The sequence below is a fragment of the Oryx dammah genome, unplaced genomic scaffold (genome assembly GCF_014754425.2).
Source record: "Oryx dammah isolate SB20612 unplaced genomic scaffold, SCBI_Odam_1.1 HiC_scaffold_2, whole genome shotgun sequence".
NCBI classification, from domain to species: Eukaryota; Metazoa; Chordata; class Mammalia; order Artiodactyla; family Bovidae; genus Oryx; species Oryx dammah.
Genome location: NW_024070186.1, coordinates 35,436,611 through 35,459,948, shown reverse-complemented (window position 1 = coordinate 35,459,948; position 23,338 = coordinate 35,436,611). Strand labels below are relative to the sequence as shown.

General features: G+C 35.6%; 1 protein-coding gene across 1 annotated transcript; it reads left to right on the top strand.

Moving 5' to 3' along the window:
- Positions 1-3,079: 3,079 nt before the first annotated feature.
- PLSCR5 (phospholipid scramblase family member 5) lies at positions 3,080-22,985 on the top strand. Its single transcript, XM_040234372.1, has 7 exons — positions 3,080-3,092; positions 8,340-8,503; positions 13,513-13,555; positions 14,554-14,774; positions 16,779-16,940; positions 19,915-20,076; positions 22,603-22,985. Exons 1-7 carry the CDS (start codon positions 3,080-3,082, stop codon positions 22,639-22,641), a joined length of 804 nt encoding a protein of 267 aa, XP_040090306.1. The 3' UTR covers positions 22,642-22,985.
- Positions 22,986-23,338: the final 353 nt, after the last annotated feature.

Here is a 23,338-nt window from a genome sequence, read left to right as displayed (position 1 = left end):
GCTTCAGCATCATTCCCTCCAAAGAAATCCCAGGCAAAGAAATCCTTCAGAATGGACTGGTTGGATCTCCTTGCAGTCCAAGGGACTCTCAAGAGTCTTCTCCAACACCACAGTTCAAAAGCATCAATTCTTCAGCACTCAGCTTTTTCACAGTCCAACTCTCACATCCATACATGACCACTGGGAAAACCATAGCCTTGACTAGATGGACCTTTGTTGGCAAAGTAATGTCTCTGCTTTTGAATATGCTGTCTAGGTTGGTCATAACTTTTCTTCCAAGGAGTAAGCGTCTTTTAATCTCATGGCTGCAATCACCATCTGCAGTGATTTTGGAGCCCCAAAAAATAAAGTCTGACACTGTTTCCACTGTTTCCCTATCTATTTCCCATGAAGTGATGGGACCAGATGCCATGATCTTTGTTTTCTGAATGTTGAGCTTTAAGCCAACTTTTTCACTCTCCTCTTTCACTTTCATCAAGAGGCTTTTGAGTTCTTCTTCACTTTCTGCCATAAGAGTGGTGTCATCTGCATATCTGAGGTTATTGATATTTCTCCCAGCAATCTTGATTCCAGCTTGTGCTTCTTCCAGCCCAGCGTTTCTCATGATGTACTCTGCATAGAAGTTAAATAAGCAGGGTGACAATATACAGCCTTGACGTACTCTTTTCCTTATTTAGAACCAGTCTGTTGTTCCATGTCCAGTTCTAACTGTTACTTCCTGACTTGCATACAGATTTCTCAAGAGGCAGGTCAGGTGGTTTGGTATTCCTACCTCTTGAAGAATTTTCCACAGGTTATTGTGATCCACACAGTCAAAGGCTTTGGCATAGTCAATAACACAGTAATAGATGTTTTTCTAGAACTCTCTTGCTTTTTCCATGATCCAGCAGATGTTGCCAATTTGATCTTTGGTTCCTCTGCCTTTTCTAAAACCAGCTTGAACATCAGGGAGTTCATGGTTCACGTATTGCTAAAGCCTGGCTTGGAGAATTTTGAGCATTACTTTACTAGCATGTGAGATGAGTGCAATTGTGCAGTAGTTTGAGCATTCTTTGGCATTGCTTTTCTTTGGAATTGGAATGAAAACTGACCTTTTCCAGTCCCATGGCCACTGCTGAGTTTTCCAAATTTGCTGGCATATTGAGTGCAGCACTTTCAGAGCATCATCTCTTCGGATTTGAAACAGCTCAACTGGAATTCCATCACCTCCACTAGCTTTGTTTATAGTGTGCTTGCTAAGGCCCACTTGACTTTGCATCCCAGGATGTCTGACTCTAGGTGAGGGATCATACCATTGTGATTATCTTGGTCATGAAGATCTCATCTGTGTAGTTCTTCTATGTATTCTTACCACCTCTTCTTAATATCCTCTGCTTCTGTTAGGCCCATACCATTTCTGTCCTTTATTGTCTCCATCTTTGCATGAAATGTCTCCTTGGTATCTCTAATTTTTTTGGAGAGATCTCCACTCTTTCCCATTCTATTGTTTTCCTCTATTTCTTTGCATTGATCACTGACAAAGGCTTTCTTATCTCTCCTTGTTATTCTTTGGAACTCTGCATTCAAATGGGTATATCTTTCCTTTTTTCCTTTGCCTTTCACTTCTCTTTTTTCACAGCTATTTGTAAGGCCTGCTCTGACAACCATTTTGCCTTTTTGCATTTCTTTTTCTTGGGGATGGTCTTGATCCCTGTCTCCTGTACAATGTCACGAACCTCCGTCCACAGTTGGTCAGGCTATGGATTAGATCATATCGGATCTAATCCTTTGAATCTATTTCTCAAAAAATAGATTTCCACTAGATTTTTATACATTGTTTTAAAATTGGTGGTCTGTTCAAAGTCAAAATTAGCTGGTCCCTTATGACTATAATTTAAAATATCATGTTTGATAGTTCTAATAACAACTTACTTGCTTTTGATCAGTTTTTTCAGATGCCCATGGAAAACATTAAGAAATTTAGTAAACATAAAATGTAATTTAAAATTAATAGTCATATTTATATACCTTTTATTCAAAATGATAACTCAAATAACTCAAGTAGCTCATTTCAACCTCGAACACTTCAAAACAACAAAAAGAACCACCTCTTTGCCAAATAGGAAGATCCTACACTTTTGTTGCTCTACAACCTGTGAGCTGACTTTATGATTTTTCATAACTATCCATGCCTTCTCAGGCAACTTAACTATTTTTAGAAGTAGACATGTGGCTGATAAAGTAGTAAATCCAACTAATTCAACCTCTCCAAATTATATTAACTAGGGCACTGACTTGGTGAGCAAAATCTCCATGGGCATTGAGAAATATGAGCTGGTTAGCCAAGGTTACAGTTATTTTTTTTCCCAAGGGAAAAAAAATTTAAATGCAATGCAGTTAAATACTACCTCTATGTTTCATTTAACTTTAGATTATTAAAGGTTTGCATTTTCAAATTCCTCTGATTAATAAAATTCAAATAAAAATAAACTAAATATATATTAATGTATATAAATAGCATAAAATAATTCTTTTCTTGTTTGTTACAGGGAGACAGAGTGGGAAGAAATCCTGAGAAAACATAAGAATATGACTGTCCAAACATTTACAAAATTTAAAAAATATCTTTAGAACTGTCAGAAACCTACATGTGATAGAATGTTTTATCACAGATTCTGTTACAGGAGATTGCTAGAAATTAGAAAAATGAAATATTTCTGCTATAGCAGTGAGGGAAAAAATACATATTTCAAGAAATAATTTTTAAACATTAAGTGGAAATAAGGCCCATAAAAATAAGTATTGCATATTTTCCTTCCTGGGTTTTTATTCTTTTCCCATTAGTCCTTCAGCCACCAAGTGGGATGATGGTTTGTGAGTAGTGTTTATTTTTGATGATAGCTTTGTCTCCCTCTGTTGTTCAAAATGATAAAACACAGCACTCCGGAAGCTGCGAGGCTCTCCCTTCCTCTGGTGTTTGTAAGCTGACAAGAAGCAGACACCCTCTGAAGTTCTATGCCTGCTGTGTTTCTCTTTGCTGCAACAAGAAGAGCCTTTCTTTTAACCTGGCTGCCTTTGGATAAGTGACTCAGACACATTCATGGCCTCTAAAGGTAAGAGTAAATATAGGCAGCTAATAATATTTCCCTTATGACTGAAAATATAGGTTGTAAAGTTTTACAATCAGTGAGATTGATACTTTAAAACCTGTCATTTAGTTCTTTGGAACTTTGGAGTTTTTAACTTTCAATGCCAAAGAGCATGCTGCATTAAATAAATTTAAAAAAAAAAACCCACTCTACCTAAAAGAATCCAAAAGTTAAGATGTAAACAACATTTTTGTTATCATAAATATAAACCTAGTGACTTAATGAGAAAAGTTGCAGAGCAAAATTTAGAATGGGAATATTTAATGCCGAACACAAGTTGATATTTCCAGTTTAAAGAGATTGGTAGAAAACTTTTCACATATAAGTTAAAAGTGTGATAGTTCAATATTTTTAAATTTCCTATCTCCTATTTAAAATATGTGATACAGCCACATATTTATTTCTCTATTCATTATAGAGAATTAAACATGTGTTCTCAGGAGATCCTAGTAAATTTAATGGACTAGAAGCAAATATTTCTGAACAATGAGGCAAAAATCTTTGAAAATTTATTTGATGGTAAATTATATATAAAAACTAAACAGAAACTAATTTAAGCAGACAGATTAAAGACTTTGGGAGAGGGGACTGGTAAATTCTCCTTACATCCCTGAAAATGTAAATCTCATTAGTGCTGTCTCCCTTAAAGAACTTCTCAGAAGAAAAGGGATATGCTGCTTTTGGGTAATGAGTTGCAATCTCACTAAAAACACTTGTGAAATGATATAAAAATGAAATTATAATGTGTTTTCATTCCATTATCAAAAGAAGCCATTATAAACTCTAGGCTTTAATGAACAGTTTTATCATGAAGAATTGTGATCAGTATAATTGGTGGAAACCTTTTAACCTAGCTACAAATAGGATTAACAGAGTCTACCAATTTAAAATATCCTAAATTAAATTAATGATCCACATCAGAGAAATGTGTACACTTATTTGCTTCCTTTGTCAAAACACACTTAGGATGCTTTTTAACTTGAAACAAAGGAAGTTTTTTTTTTTCACTTTTTGTCACTGTACACTAGTCTCTGAGTATCACTGGGAAAGTTCAAGCAAATTGTAAAATATAGACATGAAACTTCAAAATCATGGATTTTAATATATGTGTCTCATTTTTATATTTGAAGACAAAATCTTGGCACATTCTTTTCTTCATTTAAGACACTAAGACTCAGTCTGAAACATTTCATCACTTTATAAAGTAAGAGTTATAGCAACAATTGTAGCCAGTAAGGTAAAGAGTTGCAGAGGATGTGAAATATTTATAAGCTAGTTATACATTTTTAAAAGAGTAGATAGAAATTCAAAGCCAGATAGAAATTCAAAGGAGTTTCTTCTTCAACTGGTGGTCGTAGTCTTTGAAGAAACTTGTGACTAGAAAGCAATATTATGATCAAAATATGATTAATCTACCAAAAAAAGCAGTGATGTTCAGTAATGATAAGGGCTCAAGACTAAACTTAAGAGGTAAAACTTTAAGTAGAAAACTAACACTGTTTCTGCAACCCAGTCAAAATATTTAACAGATAAAGTGGGTAAAATATTTATGAGAAGACCCTATAGAACTTAAAAGAAGTGAAAAATGAAATTTCCTTTGGAATTAGGAATCTTGTTTCAGGGGGCAAGTCACTTTATCATATTTTTGTGGAGTTTTATTCAAATAGATTTAAAGACATTATTTATACTGTCATGATGTCCTCTGGCATATTAATCTGTACTGGCAGTTAGCATTTTCCCAGGGAATACAGGCATTCGCAGGCAGTTCCATCAGCACCACTAAATCAAAGGGTAGTCTGGGCATTGGATGCCATTAGAACTGAAGAAATATTTCTGTGGTCTGAAGTCCCCTAGTCTAGTACAAACAAACACAATTTATGAACACATTGGTCTCAGACTTAAAGTTTGAGAAAAATAGGCATTCCCAGGATGATCTAAACTGAACAGAAGCTTCAGTTTAGATCTTCAAAGGCTCTGCTGATCCAACGTAAGCCGAAATCCCAGGAGAGCAAGCAAGTGATGTCAGAATGGTGTTCTCAGCAGTGTCTGACTGAGCCTTTACTTGCTAGTAAAGACTTTGGACGTGATCTGGGCCACAGTGCATTAACGCCTTGAAATCTAAAGACCTATGTGAGGAATGTAGAAACAGTTGCCAAACATTCAGTAACCCACCACATTCTGTCACAGCAAAATAATTTGCAAGATAAAATTGGAATAATTTGCTAATCTTTTTAACAGCAAAATTGACAAAAGACAATCTAATAAACTTTTATCAGTTGTTATTAGAAATTAATCCCTACGTGCATATATATATATATATATATATTACCAATTGAAGGATAATGTGTGTACAGTTAAGGGCATAAAAGGCACCATACTTAAGCTCTGTGATTTTTAAAATCAGGATGCACTTGTGTAGCCACTACTCAAGATCAAAATATAAAATATTTCTGGCAGCTCAAGTATAGCCATATACTTCCATTTCTGAGATGAAACACTGTTCTGAATTTTATTATTTTAAACTAGTGTTCCCCAGATCACAATTTTGTCTCTGTTCCTTTGAAAGTCAATAACTACAGTGCTTTTGGCACTACTGCCAATGAAAGGATGTTTGTACCTTTTATTGTTTTCCAGGTGCTATTGCTAGAGTGGCATTCGCTCCTCTCCCAGCTGACACAGTGTTACATAGTCTTCCTCTCAGTTTTTTCAGCTACTCAATCTTGAGGAGAGGTTCTCATTCAGGCCCCTTTCCCTAGAGCAAGGGGAATTCTGAAGCCTATATCCTTGGTGTCTGTCCCAAATCCGAGAGAAGTTCAGGATGGAGGACTTTAGGGAAGCAAATTGCTATAATACTGTCAGTATGGGGTTCTATTTTCATGAGGCCAAATGACAAGTTTGTTTCCATTCAGTCACACCCTTAAAGCATGTCCAAATTCTAAATGTCACAGACTAGCATAATCTTAGAGATCCAATTTGTCTACTCTCACAACCTTATGGTTAAATAAATAATTGGACCATCTGGCAATTAATGTCCCTCATTAACATCAAATGTACACATGACCTTAATGAGCCAATTATTCCTAGTAACAGTTTATGTTAGTGTCCAAAGGACCACACTTTGGAGCCTATATTCGTTCACCATTTTTTTTTTTAAATCTCTCTCAAGTGCTCATACAGGATATGTTTGGCAAGCAATGAATGAAGAGGAATGAATACTATTCAAAAGAAAATCAGTCCTTTCTTCAAATTTACTCTTTAGAGGTTTAAAAGATTCAGAATAATACTGCCCTTCAATAGAAACGCACACAAATTACATGGACTTGGGTGTCAGTGCTTAAGAGAGACCGTTTAAATCTACTGTGAATTATAAAGCTGTTACTCCGATTTTAGTATAAGTACAATGAATGCTCATCCAAATCCTTGTGGATCTGTCATAAATATCTTCCTCCTATTAATCCAGAACCAGTTTTCCTTGTCCTTCCCATTCATAGGTCTTCAAAACAGCCTAAGTTTGTTGTTCAGTTGCTGAGTCTTATCTGGGTCTTTGTGACCCCATGGACTGCAGCACGCCAGGCTTCCCTGTCCTTCACTATCTCCGAGAATTTGCTCAAACTCATGTTCATTGTGTTGATGATGCATCCAACCGTCTCATCCACTAAGTTACTTTTCTTCATAATGGCTCCTCTAATATTTGAAAACACCTATCATGAACCTTGCTCTACATATACACTCAATCTAAAATAGCAACATATAAATGAAATGAATGCACATGTGAGATGTCTGACTTGATAAAGATGAGAAATGAGAACACAGATAGTCTTGAAAAAATTAATTGTATTTAATGAGGAAGATAATCAAAGGTGGTCATGTGAGGAGAAAAGGGAAAAATAACAGTAGAAAGGTAATAAAGTATACTTTTAATGAAAAACAAGAATTTTTCATGTACCATTTATAGGTCATATGCATAATATCACATGGGCTCCAGACTAATGCAGGATAAATAGTAAATTTCCAAATTTCAATCTAATAGATATCTACCTAAGAGATAATCAAAATAGTAACAATTTTACCTGGCAATAATATAGAAAACAGGTGATTATTTGAAAAATCAAAGCCAAACATTTTAGAATTTTCTAATTATTTTATCTTTTATAATGTTGGATGAGCTACAAAGGGATTAACGCTGTCAACAAAGATTTTGGATGTGTATTGAGAAATCACAGCTAAATTTAGATATTACACTGCCCTTAAGAATCTCATAAATTAGTTTCAAATATTCTCATTAGTTCTCAATGTATATATTTTCAGTCCCGCAGCATTAGTTTACCTGGGAACTTACTAGAACTGCAAATTCTCAAGCTCCATCCCCACTCCATCCACTGAATCAGAAAGTCTGGAGTGAGCCCAGCAATGTGTGTTTTACTAAGCTCTCCAACATGGTTTATTGGTCTTCCCAGGTTGCACTAGAGGTAAAGAACAATGCAGAAGACATAAAAGACGTAGGTTCAATCCCTGGGTTGGGAAGGTCCCCTGGATAAGGAAATGGCAACCCACTCCATTAACTGGCAAAACCCATGGACAGAGGAGACTGGTGGTCTATAGTCATGGGGTCACAAATAGCTAGACATGACTAAAACAACTTAGAGGCAGGCCAGGTTGTTCTGCTGCAGGCTGAAGTACAAGAACCACTGAATTAAATCTATGCATAGTGGAATGACTGATGAAAAGAGACAAAATAATCTTGGATATTATGAGGCAACTTCATAATATTTGAGGAAGGGAGAATATACTCAAAAATCATTAAGTATGATTCAAAACCTATGTCTAAGGTCATCTTTTTATGAGCAGAGAATGCCTAGTTTCTTTGGTCGTTGATTTTCCATTTGTAGTTTATAATCTTTCAGTTCTTTGAATAGAAGTTTCACTTGCTTTCAAAATACATGTTTTCTAAAATGACTTATTTTGCCCAAATTATCCAACTTTTTCTCACAACTACATTCCTTTTTCTCTGGCTTCAAGATGAAGTGGTGCTGACAGTGAATATAGAAAATGAAGGAAGGGGCGCTGAAGGTAGAGGCTAGGAGATACTGAGGTGAGAGGCTAGGTGGGAGATACTCTACCTTGTGAATTAGTCAGGAGGAAATATTATAAGACAGACTAAATAAAATGGCCTACATTTACATATCGGCTGGAACTGTCATTCTCTTGCAGATGCACAGAACCAAAGAAGCAGAGGTCCGCCTGGCTTTCTTCCTGGAGCTTCAGACCCAGACCATGGTCTTCACATCTTACCTTCTAATCCAGGGGACCAAGTATGGCAGCAGGGTCCCCCTCCACCAGGGAATCTCCCTCCTGGTCTAGAATATTTAAGCCAGGTGCTTTTATCTCTATATTTCTACAAAGTTTTTTCCCTTTAAGACAAATACAAACTTGGTTTCTTCCCCTCCAATCAAGACTAAAAACTTCAGCAAATAACTTACTGAAGTGAGAAAAGCATTATACAATCTGTCTTTTACTTATTTCTATTACTTGGCAAGAAACTTTTGCCTTCTTTTATAACCACTTCTATTTTCCTTATTTACCTGACACTGAGAGAAGACTAAACATTTTCGATTGAGCTGTTTAGCATCTTATCTTTCTTCTCCTCATTGCTCAAGGTGTCAGCAAATTTAAATCCTAGAGGAATTGTCTAATATGTCTAGTCACCTACAGTTATTTAATTAAAGGACATTAATTGAGTACCTTATAATTAATTAAGTGCCTTATAATCAAGGGACTTAATGGTATAAAACCTAGTCCCTCTCACCCAAACATTCTGCAACCTCTTTGGCAAAGACAAAAAATGTTGACAAAAAATGCAAGGCTAGGTAATAGAGCCAGAGAAACACACACTTTTAATTTGGACAGGTGTACAGAGAAGAGAGGGTTTCCTTGGTGGCTCAGGGGTAAAGAATCCACCTGCAATGCAGGGGACATAGGTTCAATCCCTGGATCACGAAGATCCCCTGTGGAAGGAAATGGCAACCCACTCCAGTATTCTTGCCTGGGAAATCCCATGGACAGAAGAGCTGCCTGTGCTACAGTCCATGGGGTCGCAAACAGTTGGACAAGACTTAGTGACTAAACAATAAAAGAGAAGAAAAAGGTTGCTAAAGATCAAAGTACTCAGGAGATACTTTCTCAGTGAGTTGAGAGCTTAACATTGTCAACTGAATCTCAAAAGGTGGATGGAAATCCAAGAGAAATCAAGCTATCAAGTTAGCATTACTGTCTTCTGATACTGTTGCCATTTCTGAGTCAATTTGCTTGAAAGATCATAGTAAGGATAGTCGCTGTTCTAGTCCTTGGAGGGTAAGCAGTGATTCAAGCCTTATAATAACTCAGTCAAGAAATATCATCTGAATTTTATGGCATATAAGTTGCGATTAATATTTGTATATATTACTGATGCTTTTATATTCATCCTACACACGATTAGAAATACACTAATATTGAGATGTCAGCATATGTGCTGCAATTTTCAGCTTGTTTGGCACTCTTTCTAACTATAAAGTCTATCTCCTTTATCAAAATCAAATCTCTGTGTTAATTCCCTTAAGGTGCAAGAGATTTCTGTTATGCCTGATAGGGTTTAAGCTGCACACAGCATATGTTCCTGGGAAAATGTTTATAATTGCAGATGCCTTCTCCAGAAACCCACTGGCAGACAAATGTACTTTAGAGACTGGAGAGCTCAGGGAGATATGTAAAAGAGCTGGAAAAGCTAACCTACCATCTTCCATCTGCAGAAAGGATCAGCTGTAATAGCTGACTAGAGTTGATTAACTGCTGCAAGCTGTTTGGGAATGTTGTCAGACAAGGTTTTGCCAAGTATAAAAGTGATATACCAGTGCCAGAGGGCTGGGGTTTGATGATCACATATGGCCATCACATATTCTTCTTCCATCCATGAACGATGACATACCCAGAGCCAGATGCTTGACATGAACATACTTTTTTTTCATATTTGATAGAGATATGAGCCCACTGGCTTCAGTTCTAAAACAAAGTCAATTTTCCAAATGTATACCTTTGGTACTCTTTTTCAGAAAACAAAAATATTTCACAAATTGGTGGGTATTTTCCTTCAAAGGGAATGGATTTTATAGTCTTTATACTAAAAGAACACATTTGCTTTAAAGCAGTGCATACAGAAAAGGATGAATAAGCATTTAAAAAGTTTAATACTTCCAGTTTGTGAGAAACATATATATGAAGAATTTTGTGAGCTTTTATCTAAAACCACAATAAAATTATGAATATTTGAAAATAGTGCATGCTTCAGTAAACAAACAGGAAAATATTCAATAAAAATGCTTCCAAATTAAAATCTCAATGTAAATATTTAAAAAAATCACGTACTCTTTTAATCATGATTATCCAGTAACTATTGATAAACATGTTTTCACTAACAAATTGAAAATAAACTCCCAGGTGGAAGGGGATATGTGTGTCTGTGTATATGTTTATATACACATACATATAAAAATATTTGTATAATGTATATGTTTACATATGTATGTGTATACATATATGTTGTTCATGTATTATAGATTGTCCTAAGTCACATCAGTCATGTCTCTTTGTGACCGCATGAAAAGCAGCCTGCCAAGTTCCTCTGTCCATAGAATTCTCCAGGCAAGTATACTGGAGTGGGTTGCCATTTCCTTCTCCAGGGAATCTTCCCAATCCAGGGATCAAACTATATTCATTCCAAGTTAAATTAACATATTCATTAATAGTCAATAATATTTTATCCTATAAGCATCAAAGGATGACTTTTATTTAGTCACCTACAGATCAGAATACTCAGTTAAAATTTATAAAGGCACATGTAAGATTCCATTTATTTTGAAGTACTGGGTTGACCAAAAGTTTCTTATGGGTTTTTCTGTAACATCTTATGGAAAAATCCAAAGGAACTTTCCGGCCAACCCAATACATATATTAAATGGAATCACTGATACCTGTAAACCTGATAAATTATACATACAGATTGTACATACATTCCCAAGGCTGTCATTCGTATCCATTCTGAAGCTTTCTTACTGTAGGAGTGCTCTGCTTGTCCTAACACCTGAATACAGGATGTAATCTGTTTAAAGTCTCCACCAATTCCTGGTCCATCAATTAATAGCAAAAGATGAAAACGGCTCTTTTGGATCACAGTTTATAAGTGGCCCAGGGCTACTTAAAGGAAACTAGAAGAACAACCAAATCCAGGACCCTCATATCTAGGAGGTTTGTCCACAGAGAGAGATCACATTTGAGGTTATTAGAGAGAATGGGTGAGTATAAGAGTAAATAGGGAGGAAAGGTACTCAGAAATTCCACAGTGTCACTTAAGAATTGTTTCTCCCAGTCCCTAAGATTAGTTAAGTTATGCTGGTACAGCAGAGTAGAGAGCAAGCTGAAATCCATGGTATCACTGCCTGGGTTCATATCCCAGTCTAACCACTTACAAGCTCTATGATCTTGAGCAAAACCGCTTTCTTTCTCTGGGATTGTTTCCTCACATGTTACGTGTAATGATAACCTGTTCTCTGATGTGTGTGAGGACTAAGTCAGACACTATGTCAAATATCTAGCACAGTGACTACCTCAAGGTAGTCATTAAATAAACAACCACTATTATTAGATGTTAGAGATGTACATTGATCCTTTTCAACCAATAGTCTCTAAAGTTCAGGGCTGAAACTTGATGCATGACATAAATAGTCAAAGTTCCTAAACTCAAACCTTACTTTCGCACCCCAAAACTTCTTCTCCATCTCTAAGTTATGCCTACATAGTCGGGGAAAAGAAAGTGTTAATCACTCAGTCGTGTCCAGCTCTTCAATACCCCATGAACAGCCCACCAGGCTACAGTCCATGGAATTCTCCAGGTAAGAATACTGAAATGGGTAGCCATTCCCTTCTCCAGGGGATCATCCCCACCCAGGGATCAAACCTGGGTGTCCCTCATTACAGGCAGATACTTGCCCATTTGAGCCCACATAAATCCACTGCTAAATGATCATGCATGTCCCTTCTCTTCTGTCAACCCTCCTTTTTCCTCAAAAGAGGAAAACAGAACTAACAACCCTACATAACAAAGACAAATTCCTATTTCTTAAAGCTTTAGTCGTAGTTGTTTAAATATGTTCTAGAATATCTTCTTATATTATAAATTATTTTTGTAAAAAATATGTCTGTGAATCTTGGAAAGGAGGGCATATGTACACTCTTACCAGTAATAAGAAGAAATGATACTAGTTTTTACCTTTACCTCAGGATATGCAAGAAGAAAGAAGGAAATAAGATCATTTCATATTTTCAGGGTTTGTGATTGCCCAATCAATTCCACATGTTAACAATTACTACATTTATTTGAAAGTTATCAGTGAGTTTGTTAATGTGAAAGGAGAATAAAGTTAAAATTTTAAGGCAAAATAGAAAATGAAGCATTCAAAAAGGCAATAATCAGCACTGTAGTCAGTGTTCATGATTTTACCTTAGTGCATCTTTAAGTGTTGAATATAAAACTTAAAATATACACAGATAAAATTTATTCTAAGAACTTATTTTAAATATTTCCTTTAAAAAACCATTTGTATTATATTCTATTTAACACAGTCATGTCTCAGCTACCTGCGACTAATTTATCTCTGTAAATGAACTTCATTTCTAATTGCATAGGCAAGTTTTAATGTGTCATGCATTTAGAAGCTAACTCTTTTCTGCTTAAACTGGTGTTTTGTTGACAGGATTTATGGATTTTTTTCCCTTAGTTCAAATAAAAGTGTGACTGAAAAAAGAAATTAAAGAATAGCCTTTCTCAGTTTTAACAGACTTTTCATCCCAATCAGGAATGAGTTACTACACGACAGAGTGAAAGTAGAGCTAGGGCTGAGAGGAGAGGCCAAGCGTGCAGACCATTACTGTTTGTATCCTCTGGGTTCATTTCTTTTAAAGAAAGAGAGAGTAAGACGTTTAAAACCTTATTGGCATTCTTATTCAGCAACTGTTTAAAAATATTCTCAAGGGTATTGGTGTAATTTCCAAGAGCTATCTTATTACCACAGGAAAAACACAGAGCTAACCACAGTTCCTATTCTTATTCAGAGCAATTTTGCTTTGAAATTTTCAAGGTTCTTGTAATTTTTACTTGACTAAAAACCAAGTTAGCTTTTTTTTTCCCCTTCATTATAAAATGTGAATTGTTTTCCACCATTTTCCGCACAGAGAACATGAAAAACACCTAATTTCATGTAGTCCAGTAAACAGGTAAATAGTAATAGCTGCAAAGGTTTTCAAAGACCTGTGATGTAATACTTTTTATTTCCTTCATGTCATCTTTTAACAGTTAGACCTGATAATTATACACCAGCAGGTGGAGCTTCTTGGAAGTAAGTACATTCTGTAATTATTAAAATTGTTAAGCTAAGTATTTTATAAAGTTAAATGTTTAGGATAGAATTAAATCAGCACTAGGTCTATTTTTTTTTCTGGGAAAGGTTTCTCTTTTTAATTTATTTTTTAATTGAAGGATAATTGCTTTAGAGAACTGTGTTGTTTTTTTATCAAACACCAACATGATATGTCCCCTCCCTCTTGGATGTCTCTCCCACTGAAAGTAAAATTTTTAGTCTGATATAGATAAGCCTAAAAGCATAAAACTCCCCAAATCTTTGATGATATTGTCATTAGGAATGTAACATTATTTTAAATCTTGAAGTAATAAACACTATTTGATCATTTCCATGGCTGCTAATAATTTAAATTTTCTTAACAATTTCAGACATGGAAATTGAGGCTGAGACCAACAAAAAACCATCAAAATAAAGTTCTGTTGTTTTATCATACTGTCAGTGATTCATCAAAAACCAAATCATTTAACAGGGCACAAATTTATAATGATGAATACTCAAATTACTTGAGTATGTTTGTCTTTAATATTCTAGATAACGCCTAAAGTATGTCAAAATTGAAGTAAATAGATAGCATGAAGCTGTAGATATAGTACCAGATAGATTTTTAGACAGAATCAGTATCACTGTGAGTTGTCCCAGTAAATTCTATAACAATGACAGAATAATTTGAGTACGATCCTTCTTTAGAGCATTGCTTCCCTAGTTGAAAAGTACTGCAAGTGTCCAAGTAGGTCATATAACTGGAATCAAAATTTATCAATTGCACAGCTCTGTTCACAGAGTCTACTTTGATTTCTATGGCTAAATTCTCAAAATTTAGAGTACAGAAATAGATTTGTCTGAAGAAGATACCATGTAGTTAATAACTAATCAGTCATGCTGCTTTCTTCTAATAACACTATCATTTTTACTCATATAAAGGTTTGATAGTAAGCAGTAACATGATTTTGATAAATTTTTTTTTGCTCCATCAGTGATACTAGGCACTGAGACCGCCAACAAATATGAGATTAAAAACAGCTTGGGACAAAGAATATACTTTGCAGTGGAGGAAAGCATCTGCTTCAACCGTACTTTCTGTTCCACTCTGCGATCATGCATTCTGAAGATCACCGATAACTCAGGTCAAGAGGTGATTACAGTCAACAGGCCCTTGAGGTGTAACAGCTGCTGGTGCCCTTGCTATCTACAAGAGGTTAGTCACTGACCTGGGTGTGCTTTTATTTTCCACAGTTGGAAAGGTTAGCAATTATTTCTTTAATAAATGACATTCAGCTGGTAATAAAAGGCCATTAACCTTTCAATTGGTTGGATTAGAATGTTGCTCCTTTAAGATCAGAACAGTTTAAGGATTTGGTGATTCACTAATTTTTTTTTTTTTCCATTTCCAATGGAAAACTATAGTGGCTTCTGTGGTGTTAATTTGGAAAGACAGCTCATGCATCACGTAAATGAGACACATCCTCCTGAATCTCTGTATTGGCTAGGTAAAATCTGTAAGTTCCACCATTAAGCAGATCTACTCTTCATCTTCTCATTGGTACAAAGTTCAGGGAGTGCTGAGTGATACTAAACACTCCTAAAGGAATCTCTTGGGTCAGTAATATTTTTAGAACAGAATCTCATGTTCCATTTACCCATTTATGACAAACTTCAAGGTTCAGCAAAGACTATGTTATCTTCTAGAGGGAATCATTTGATTATTATATTTTAATATATAATAGATTTTCATACCTTTTAATAAATCTATAGTAATAACTTTCATGGACATGATGCAGTTAAGTTTATGTGGAATATATACTTTGATCTCTTTGATACCAGGAACCTCTAAGTGAGAAGAAATAGATTTTACTTTTTACATTTTGCAGTGGAGGAAACTGAGGCTTAGAGGTGCCTCACCTATGATCTCACATCTGGAATATATCATAAGAGGGATTTGATCCAGGTATCTGTTTTCAAACCCATTTCTTTATTGAGGACCTATGTATAAATACTCTACTTAGCACAATGGAATGTAAATATTAATATGGAACTCTCCTTAAGTACAGAAGTTTCTAACAATATATGTTGAAGCTAATTCTGCAACTCTTTATAGGCAATTATCTGGTCAAGTGATAGGATTGCTAAGGTACTCAAATTCTTGCAGCCCAAGAATTTTTATTCTTCTACTGGGGATATTCAATATCTAATATGCCCCAAGATGCTAAAGTCAGTATAACCTAGAATATACACCCATTATAATATTTCTGACAGTTAATCCCATCACATAAATTAAACATAAGATGCATCCTAATACTGATTAGTATATTTTTAATTTGGTTGAAATCAAATCAATTACTTTAGAAGTGATCCTAGAACAAATCTATGTAATTCTAAGAAGTCTTGTTGAAAATACCTTTGTCTATCCAAAAACACTACAAACATGCACATAAAACTATGAACTTAACAAATAAGAAAAGATAAAAGGAAATCAGATGATGGAGAGTTGGCTTGATTTAAAAGCAAACAATATTCATCATTTTCACCCACTTCCAGCTTATTTTATTAATACAAAGTACTTGAATTGGCTAAATAAATATGTTGAAATACAGTATTATGGATAATTAAGAAATTAGGGGGATGAATGATAATGGGGCAAAATACTAGTCAGCTCTGAAAATGCAAATGATATTCTTTTAATGCTTTGGACAAAATGAAACAGTAATCACATTTGTGTGTAACAACTGTAACTCTGCAAGAAGCATTTGTTAGCACAGAGAAGCTGAAGTTGACAAATCGAAGAGGAAAAAAAATTATAAGAATCAAGAAGTGAGGCTTAAAAATAGATGTGTGCTGTGACAACAACCAAGAGGGGATAAATATAAAGTATATTATAGGAAACAACTTCAATGCTTGGCCAACTATTGTACTTGGAACAAACATGGCAAAGAAGCCAGTATCCCAGGGTCAGAAGAGAGGCCTGGGGTAGGTTTTCCTTAGTGAATGAAGATCAAAGATATGGACTTTTAGTGGATCATGAGGAACACATATCTATACAGTGAATCCCGTTGTTTCTAAAAATTATTTTAAAAATCCAGTATAGTATAGAAGCAGATATTTAGAATCTTTTATATGCTGTTTAGAAGTAGGCAGACATTATGATAAAATTAAAATGCAATAACCTTAGGAAATTTTATTTTATTATTATCTGTTCCTACAGTTAGAAATCCAAGCCCCTCCTGGTTCCATAGCTGGTTATGTTGCACAGAAGTGGGACCCCTTTCTGCCTAAATTCACAATCCAAAATGCAAACAAAGAAGATATTTTGAAAATTGTTGGTCCTTGTGCAACATGTGGCTGTTTTGGCGATGTGGATTTTGAGGTACGATTGACAAATGAAGGACTGTTTCACTTAGGTCCTGATTTTCTGCAACATAATTCAATTTTTAAATGTACAAATCATGAAACATTTCTGAAATAAATTCAGAAAATAATATATTTGTGAAATAATGGAATAAGTAATATTGTACATGCCAAAAATAACTCATAAATCCAGAGACATAAGTTCAAGAATTTTTTTTTAGAACATACTACAAAAATTTGATGTATGTGGAATTACAGCACCTATGGTATAAAGCAAATATATTTAGTTAGAATCACTGAAATTACATCTTCTTTCCTATATCCCTGGTGGTAACATATTCCAATTCTGATCTCAAAAGCACATTCACTAAAATATCATTAATTTAAAAGCTATGCAAGTAAGACTCGCTAACTTCATTTTGTAAAACAATCTATTCTCTTATAAACATCTGTGTGTAAATCAGAAAACAGTAAGTACTTGCAAATTCAGTGTGCAAGAATATGAAATATCTTAACAGCTTTGTTCAGTCACTAGGTGGTGTCTGACGCTTTGCGACCTCATGAACTGCAGCATGCCAGGCTTCCGTATCACCTTCACGATCTCCCAGAGTTTGCTCAAATTCACATCCATTGAGTTGGTGGTGCTAGCTAACCATTTCATCCTCTGCTGCCCTCTTTTCCTTTTCCTTAACGGTTTTTCCTAGAAATAAATCTTAGAGGAATAAAGTATGTATTTCTTTTTTGTTTATTCACTCCATTCATGTATATCTCATATAGGACATTAAGTTTACAGGATTTCAGGGAACACAACTCACCTAGAATACAATGTACATTTTACAAAATGGGCTGTCATAACTCCAAAAATTCTTGGCATAACTTTCCTAAGAGTAAAGAATAAAAATAAGCCCTATAATTGAGGAGTACTTAAGAGTTTTAATATTTATGGTATTGTTTTGTAGTCGCTAAGTCGTGTCCTACTCTTTGGCAAAGAGGCTCCTTTGTCCATGGGATTCTCCACTCAAGAATACTGGAGTGGGTTGCCATTTCCTTTTCCAGAGGATCTTCCCGATCCAGGGATCAAACCACATCTCCTGCATTGGCAGGTGGCTTCTTTACCACTGAGCCACCATAAATCCCATTTATGGTATAGAGATGACCTAAGTAACTTCCTTTACTTTCTGTCTTCTACTTCCACACAGAAAGTGAAAGTTTATATCACTTTAAACCTTTGAATGAGAAACAGGGCAAGCAAATGAATACTGGATAGTTTAATTCTAGATTCCTTCTAGTTGAAAAGAACTATAGACATTTTCATGTCAAATTCTTAGTCTGAATTTATGTGGTACATTAGTCAAGAGAAGTTTTTCAAATGAAAAATAGGACTTAGGTTAGTTATAAAGGAATGACCTTGTAAATGTCTGAGTATAACATAAAAATGAAATTAAGCAATGACTGATAATATCTTCAAGAGATGGGAATACCAGACCACCTGATCTGCCTCCTGAGAAATCTGTGTGCAGGTCAGGAAGCAACAGTTAGAACTGAACATGGAACAACAGACTGGTTCCAAATCAGGAAAGGAGCATCTCAAGGCTGTATATTGTCACCCTGCTTATTTAACTTCTATGCAGAGTACATCATGAGAAACGCTGGGCTGGAAGAAGCACAAGCTGGAATCCAGATTGCCGGGAGAAATACCAATAACTTCAGATACACACATGACACCACCCTTATGGCAGAAAGTGAAGAGGAACCAAAGAGCCTCTTAATGAAAGTGAAAGAGGAGTGAAAAAGCTGGCTTAAAGCTCAACATTCAGAAAACGAAGATCATGGCATCTGGTCCCATCACTTCCTGGCAAATAGATGGGGAAACAATGGAAACAATGGCAGACTTTATTTTTTGGGACTCCAAACTCATTGCAGATGGTGACTGCAGCCATGAAATTAAAAGATGCTTGCTCCTTGGAAATAAAAGTTATGACCAACCTAGACAGCATATTAAAAAGCAGAGACATTGCTTAGCCAACAAAGGTCCGTCTAGTCAAGGCTATGGCTTTTCCAGTAGTCATGTATGGATGTGAGAGTTGGACTATAAAGAAAGCTGAGCACCAAAGAACGGATGTTTTTGAACTGTGGTGTTGGAGAAGACTCTTGAGAATCCCTTGGACTGCAAGGAGATCCAACCAGTCAAATCAGTCCTGAACTATTCACTGGAAGGATTGATGCTGAAGCTGAAACTCCAATATTTTGGCCACCTCATGCAAAGAACTGATTCATTGGAAAAGATCCTGATGCTGGGAAAGATTGAAGGCGGAAGGAGAAGGGGATGACAGAGGATGAGATGGTTGGATGGCATCACTAACTCAATGGACGAGAGTCTGAGTAAACTCTGGGAGTTGGTGATGAACAGGGAGGCCTGGCATGCTGCAGTCCATGGGGTTGCAAAGAGTCAGACACAACTGAGTGACTGAAATGAACTGATAATATTTAAGCAAATTAGCAATTATAAAATCTTAGCAATAAAAAATAAATTATACTTGGAAATTAATTTTATCTAAAAAATTTCCTCTAAAATCTTTCTCAAAAATATTTTCTTTCTTTTTTTGCATGAAGAATTCAGATTTAAAATGTGGACCTCAGGTAGAAGGATTATCATCATGGTTAGACTATGTAATTGAAACTATGTACCTGCTGCCATCTTGTGGCAGTCTGGCCTTAATTACTTATTGAAGTTAAATTCTCAATCTGCATACAGAAAGGAGAATAAAAGAGATTATGATGGTTAAAAAAATGTCAGAAAAGCAATATTCCTGAATAATAAACTTGAAAGTTAAATTTACAAACCTAAGATTATATAAAGGAATGATTGCCATTGAATTGTCAGTTAAAGATGATGAATAAAATTATTCTTATATCTCATGAAGTAAACATGGAGAAATGTAAAATCATAGGTTTCACCTACAAATTTACAGCCTCTTATTCCGTTTTCAAAGGTGAAGACCATTAATGAAAAACTTACAATTGGAAAGATTTCCAAGTACTGGTCAGGCTTTGTGAACGATGTTTTCACCAATGCTGACAACTTTGGGATTCACGTTCCTGCGGACCTCGATGAAACAGTCAAAGCAGCCATGATTGGTGCTTGCTTTCTCTTCGTAAGTGTGGTCTTAAATATTGAGGTGGTTTATTTCTTTCCTTTTCACTTGTCAGTTATTATAGAGCCATCCTGTTTCACATAGTTTTACCCCACAGAGTCAGTTTTACACATGGAAGGCTAGTTTGTGGCCAACAGTGTTTAGAAGTCAGAATGTAACAGCTTGCATTCATATTGGGTAGCCTTCCTCCAGTGGCCCTCAAACTCATTCTTCTCAAGGATGGATTCCCTATCTACATCCTATTTATCATTTCTCAATATTTGAGTTAGCCTTCTCTTTCGACTTTCAACTTTTTCTTATTTTCACTTTCAGTGAAAAATATGTAAACACATTATTTATCCTGGGTAAGGTTCAAGGCTGTTTAATTGCTTACCAAGGAGTCAGCTGATATTCAAAACATGAAAAGTACAGTTTTCTTGCCCTTCCAACAAGTACACAGGTACATGAGTAAACAGAGATGAGTTAATATGTAGCAGTTTCTATTATTACAAAGATATGATATCTTTGTCTTTTCTTCTCAATTTAACAATTTCATCAAAAAATATTTTTTTCTAAATTGATGATGAAAGAATAGAAGTCAAGTAATACTTGTGCCAAACCCTGACCTGATTTTCTCTGTTCCCCACATTCCTTCTAATTTTTCCCTCATTGCTTACCTTTTTCAGCTTTTGCACTCAAAAAAGTTCATGGAATTTTAAAGTAAACCTTCATTCTTCCTCTCATGTTATCCTTCAAGGCTTTAGGATCCTAAATCTTACGGTTATGTTAATATGTGCTACTGTGGGCAAAAAATGTAGTCCTATTTACTTAGGCTCTCCTAGAGACACTTGAGAGTTATATTAACTAAAAATAATTCCTTGGTAATGGCACTCATAGATACTTAGAGTTTAATTAAAATAAATATAGTAGCATTTTTTCTGACAGCAGCTTTAGAGAAATTATTTTAACTTATTGATTCCCTATCATGAGTAGAGGTAGAGTTAATATCAATATACAGAGTGCAAGGCTCTTATACTAAGCTGTCTCTTACTCTTAATTTCCATTTTCATCTATAAATGTAACCAAGTTCAGTCAATCTTTCCTGTCACCACATACAGTTTTCATTTTTCCATCTCCTTATCTGTTTGCTGCTAAGTCACTTCAGTCGTGTCCGACTCTGTGTGACCCCATAGACGGCAGTCCACCAGGCTCCCCCGTCCCTGGGATTCTCCGGGCAAGAACACTGGAGTGGGTTGCCATTTCCTTCTCCAATGCATGAAAGTGAAAAGTGAAAAGTGAAAGTGAAGTGACTCAGTCATGTCTGACTCTTAGCGACCCAATGGACTGCAGCCTACCAGGCTCCTCCGTCCATGGGATTTTCCAGGCAAGAGTACTGGAGTGGGGTGCCATTGCCTTCTGCAAGGCTTTTAATTTGTCACTTCCTACTCCCTTCTATTTTTGACCATTCTGTATTTGGACACCAAACATACCAATGGCACCCCACATTATATATATAATATAATAATATATATATTATGTATTAATAACAAGCTGATGGCAAAAATGTCAACAATTCCCTATGACTGTAGCACTGATTGAAGTAACACCCCAATTATCTGAAAAGATAACTTTTTCACTCCAGGGTCTGAGAGAGAATCATACTCACTGAGACTATCAGACGGCATTCCATCCATTGCTTTTCTTTTCCTTTTTACCATAATATTATAAAATATTCGCACTTTGCTCTCGGCCAATATTGAAGAAGAAAATGGCAATCCACTCCAGTATTCTTGCCTGAATTCCATGGACAAAGGAGCCTGGCAGGCTACAGTCCATGGGGTCACAAAGAGTCAGACATAACTGAGTGACTATCACTCACCCTTGGCCAATATAGCTTTTAAAACAATTTGTCACCAAGAATTATGTTTTTAATTTATAAATGCTGTCTCCATTTTATTACCCTGTGGTCAGAAATCTTTAGAAAGTTGCTGGTGGGAGGATATTCCCTGATCCAAACAGCAAAATTCACAAGTATTTACAAGTAATTTGGTCTTGTTTGAGACTGCTGCTGCTGCTGCTGCTAAGTCACTTTGGTCGTGTCCGACTCTGTGCGACCACATAGACGGCAGCCCACCAGACTCCACTGTCCCTGGGATTCTCCAGGCAAGAACATTGGAGTGGGTTGCCATTTCCTTCTCCAATGCATGAAAGTGAAAAGTGAAAGTGAAGTCGCTCAGTTGTGTCTGACTCTTAGCGACCCCATGGACTGCAGCCCACCAGGCTCCTCCATCCATGGGATTTTCCAGGCAAGAGTACTGGAGTGGGTTGCCATTGCCTTCTCCGTTCCAGGTTAAACTCTGCTAATTAGATATGTGAGTGTCATGAAACTTAAACTTTCTGATTTTTCTCCTCCTGATAAATCACATGTTCCTGGAACACCACTGGGAAACATAATTGCCTCATATAATCAAAGCTTCCATGTAAGACTCTTGATCTTAATTGTTGGTTTTTTGTCAATTCACTCATATTCCATTTATTTATTTGTAGGATTTTATGTTCTTTGAACATTCACTGGCTGGATTATAACAAGCAAGATGACAAAAACAATAAAATATGCAGAATGTATTTCAGTAAGTAAAAGGCAAGTTTAAATGATCTCTTTCCCTTTGAAGAGGTCTATATTTGACGCTGTCTAATTCTTTTTCATTTTCTTTTAGAAATCCCCTGGGCTCTGGATTTCATTTCTGAATGGTTTGACTATTGGCTTTTTTTCTTTTTTTGTTACAAAATGTTAATTACTATATTTATTAAAGCATAATGTAATGAAGCAATTATCTGCTTGTGAATGCATGATAACTAAAGACAAGATGACTGACCCTAGCACAGTGGTGCTTTGAGAGATTATCATTCTTTCTTTTTATCCTTTTGAAGTTATTGCATGGTAAGCATGAAAGATGAGAGCTAAGGCTTGCAGCATCACTGATGAAAATTCAATGTTTAGAGAGCACTTTGAAGTTTTTCTGGTAGAAGGACTGGTTACTAATCAAAAGGACAGGGTTTCTAAAGTATTTTTTTATAAGCAGTCTTTTCTGCTTTGTTTATTAATCTTCTTATAGTAGTGAGACATTTTTACATTATACTGAAAAAGCTAAAAGTTGGGTAAATAATAGGTTTAAAGATGAGACAGCAGATGAAATCAATTTGTTCTAGTGGCAAAAGGCACAGTTACATTCCATAAAAAAGGTAATATTTACAAATCAAAGTATGCTTTACATACATGTAC

Coding starts and splice junctions, on each gene's coding strand:
- PLSCR5 (XM_040234372.1), top strand. Junction 14,775..16,778: donor GCCCTTGCTATCTACAAGAG/GTTAGTCACTGA, acceptor CTGTTCCTACAG/TTAGAAATCCAAGCCCCTCC. Junction 20,077..22,602: donor TTGGTGCTTGCTTTCTCTTC/GTAAGTGTGGTC, acceptor ATTTATTTGTAG/GATTTTATGTTCTTTGAACA.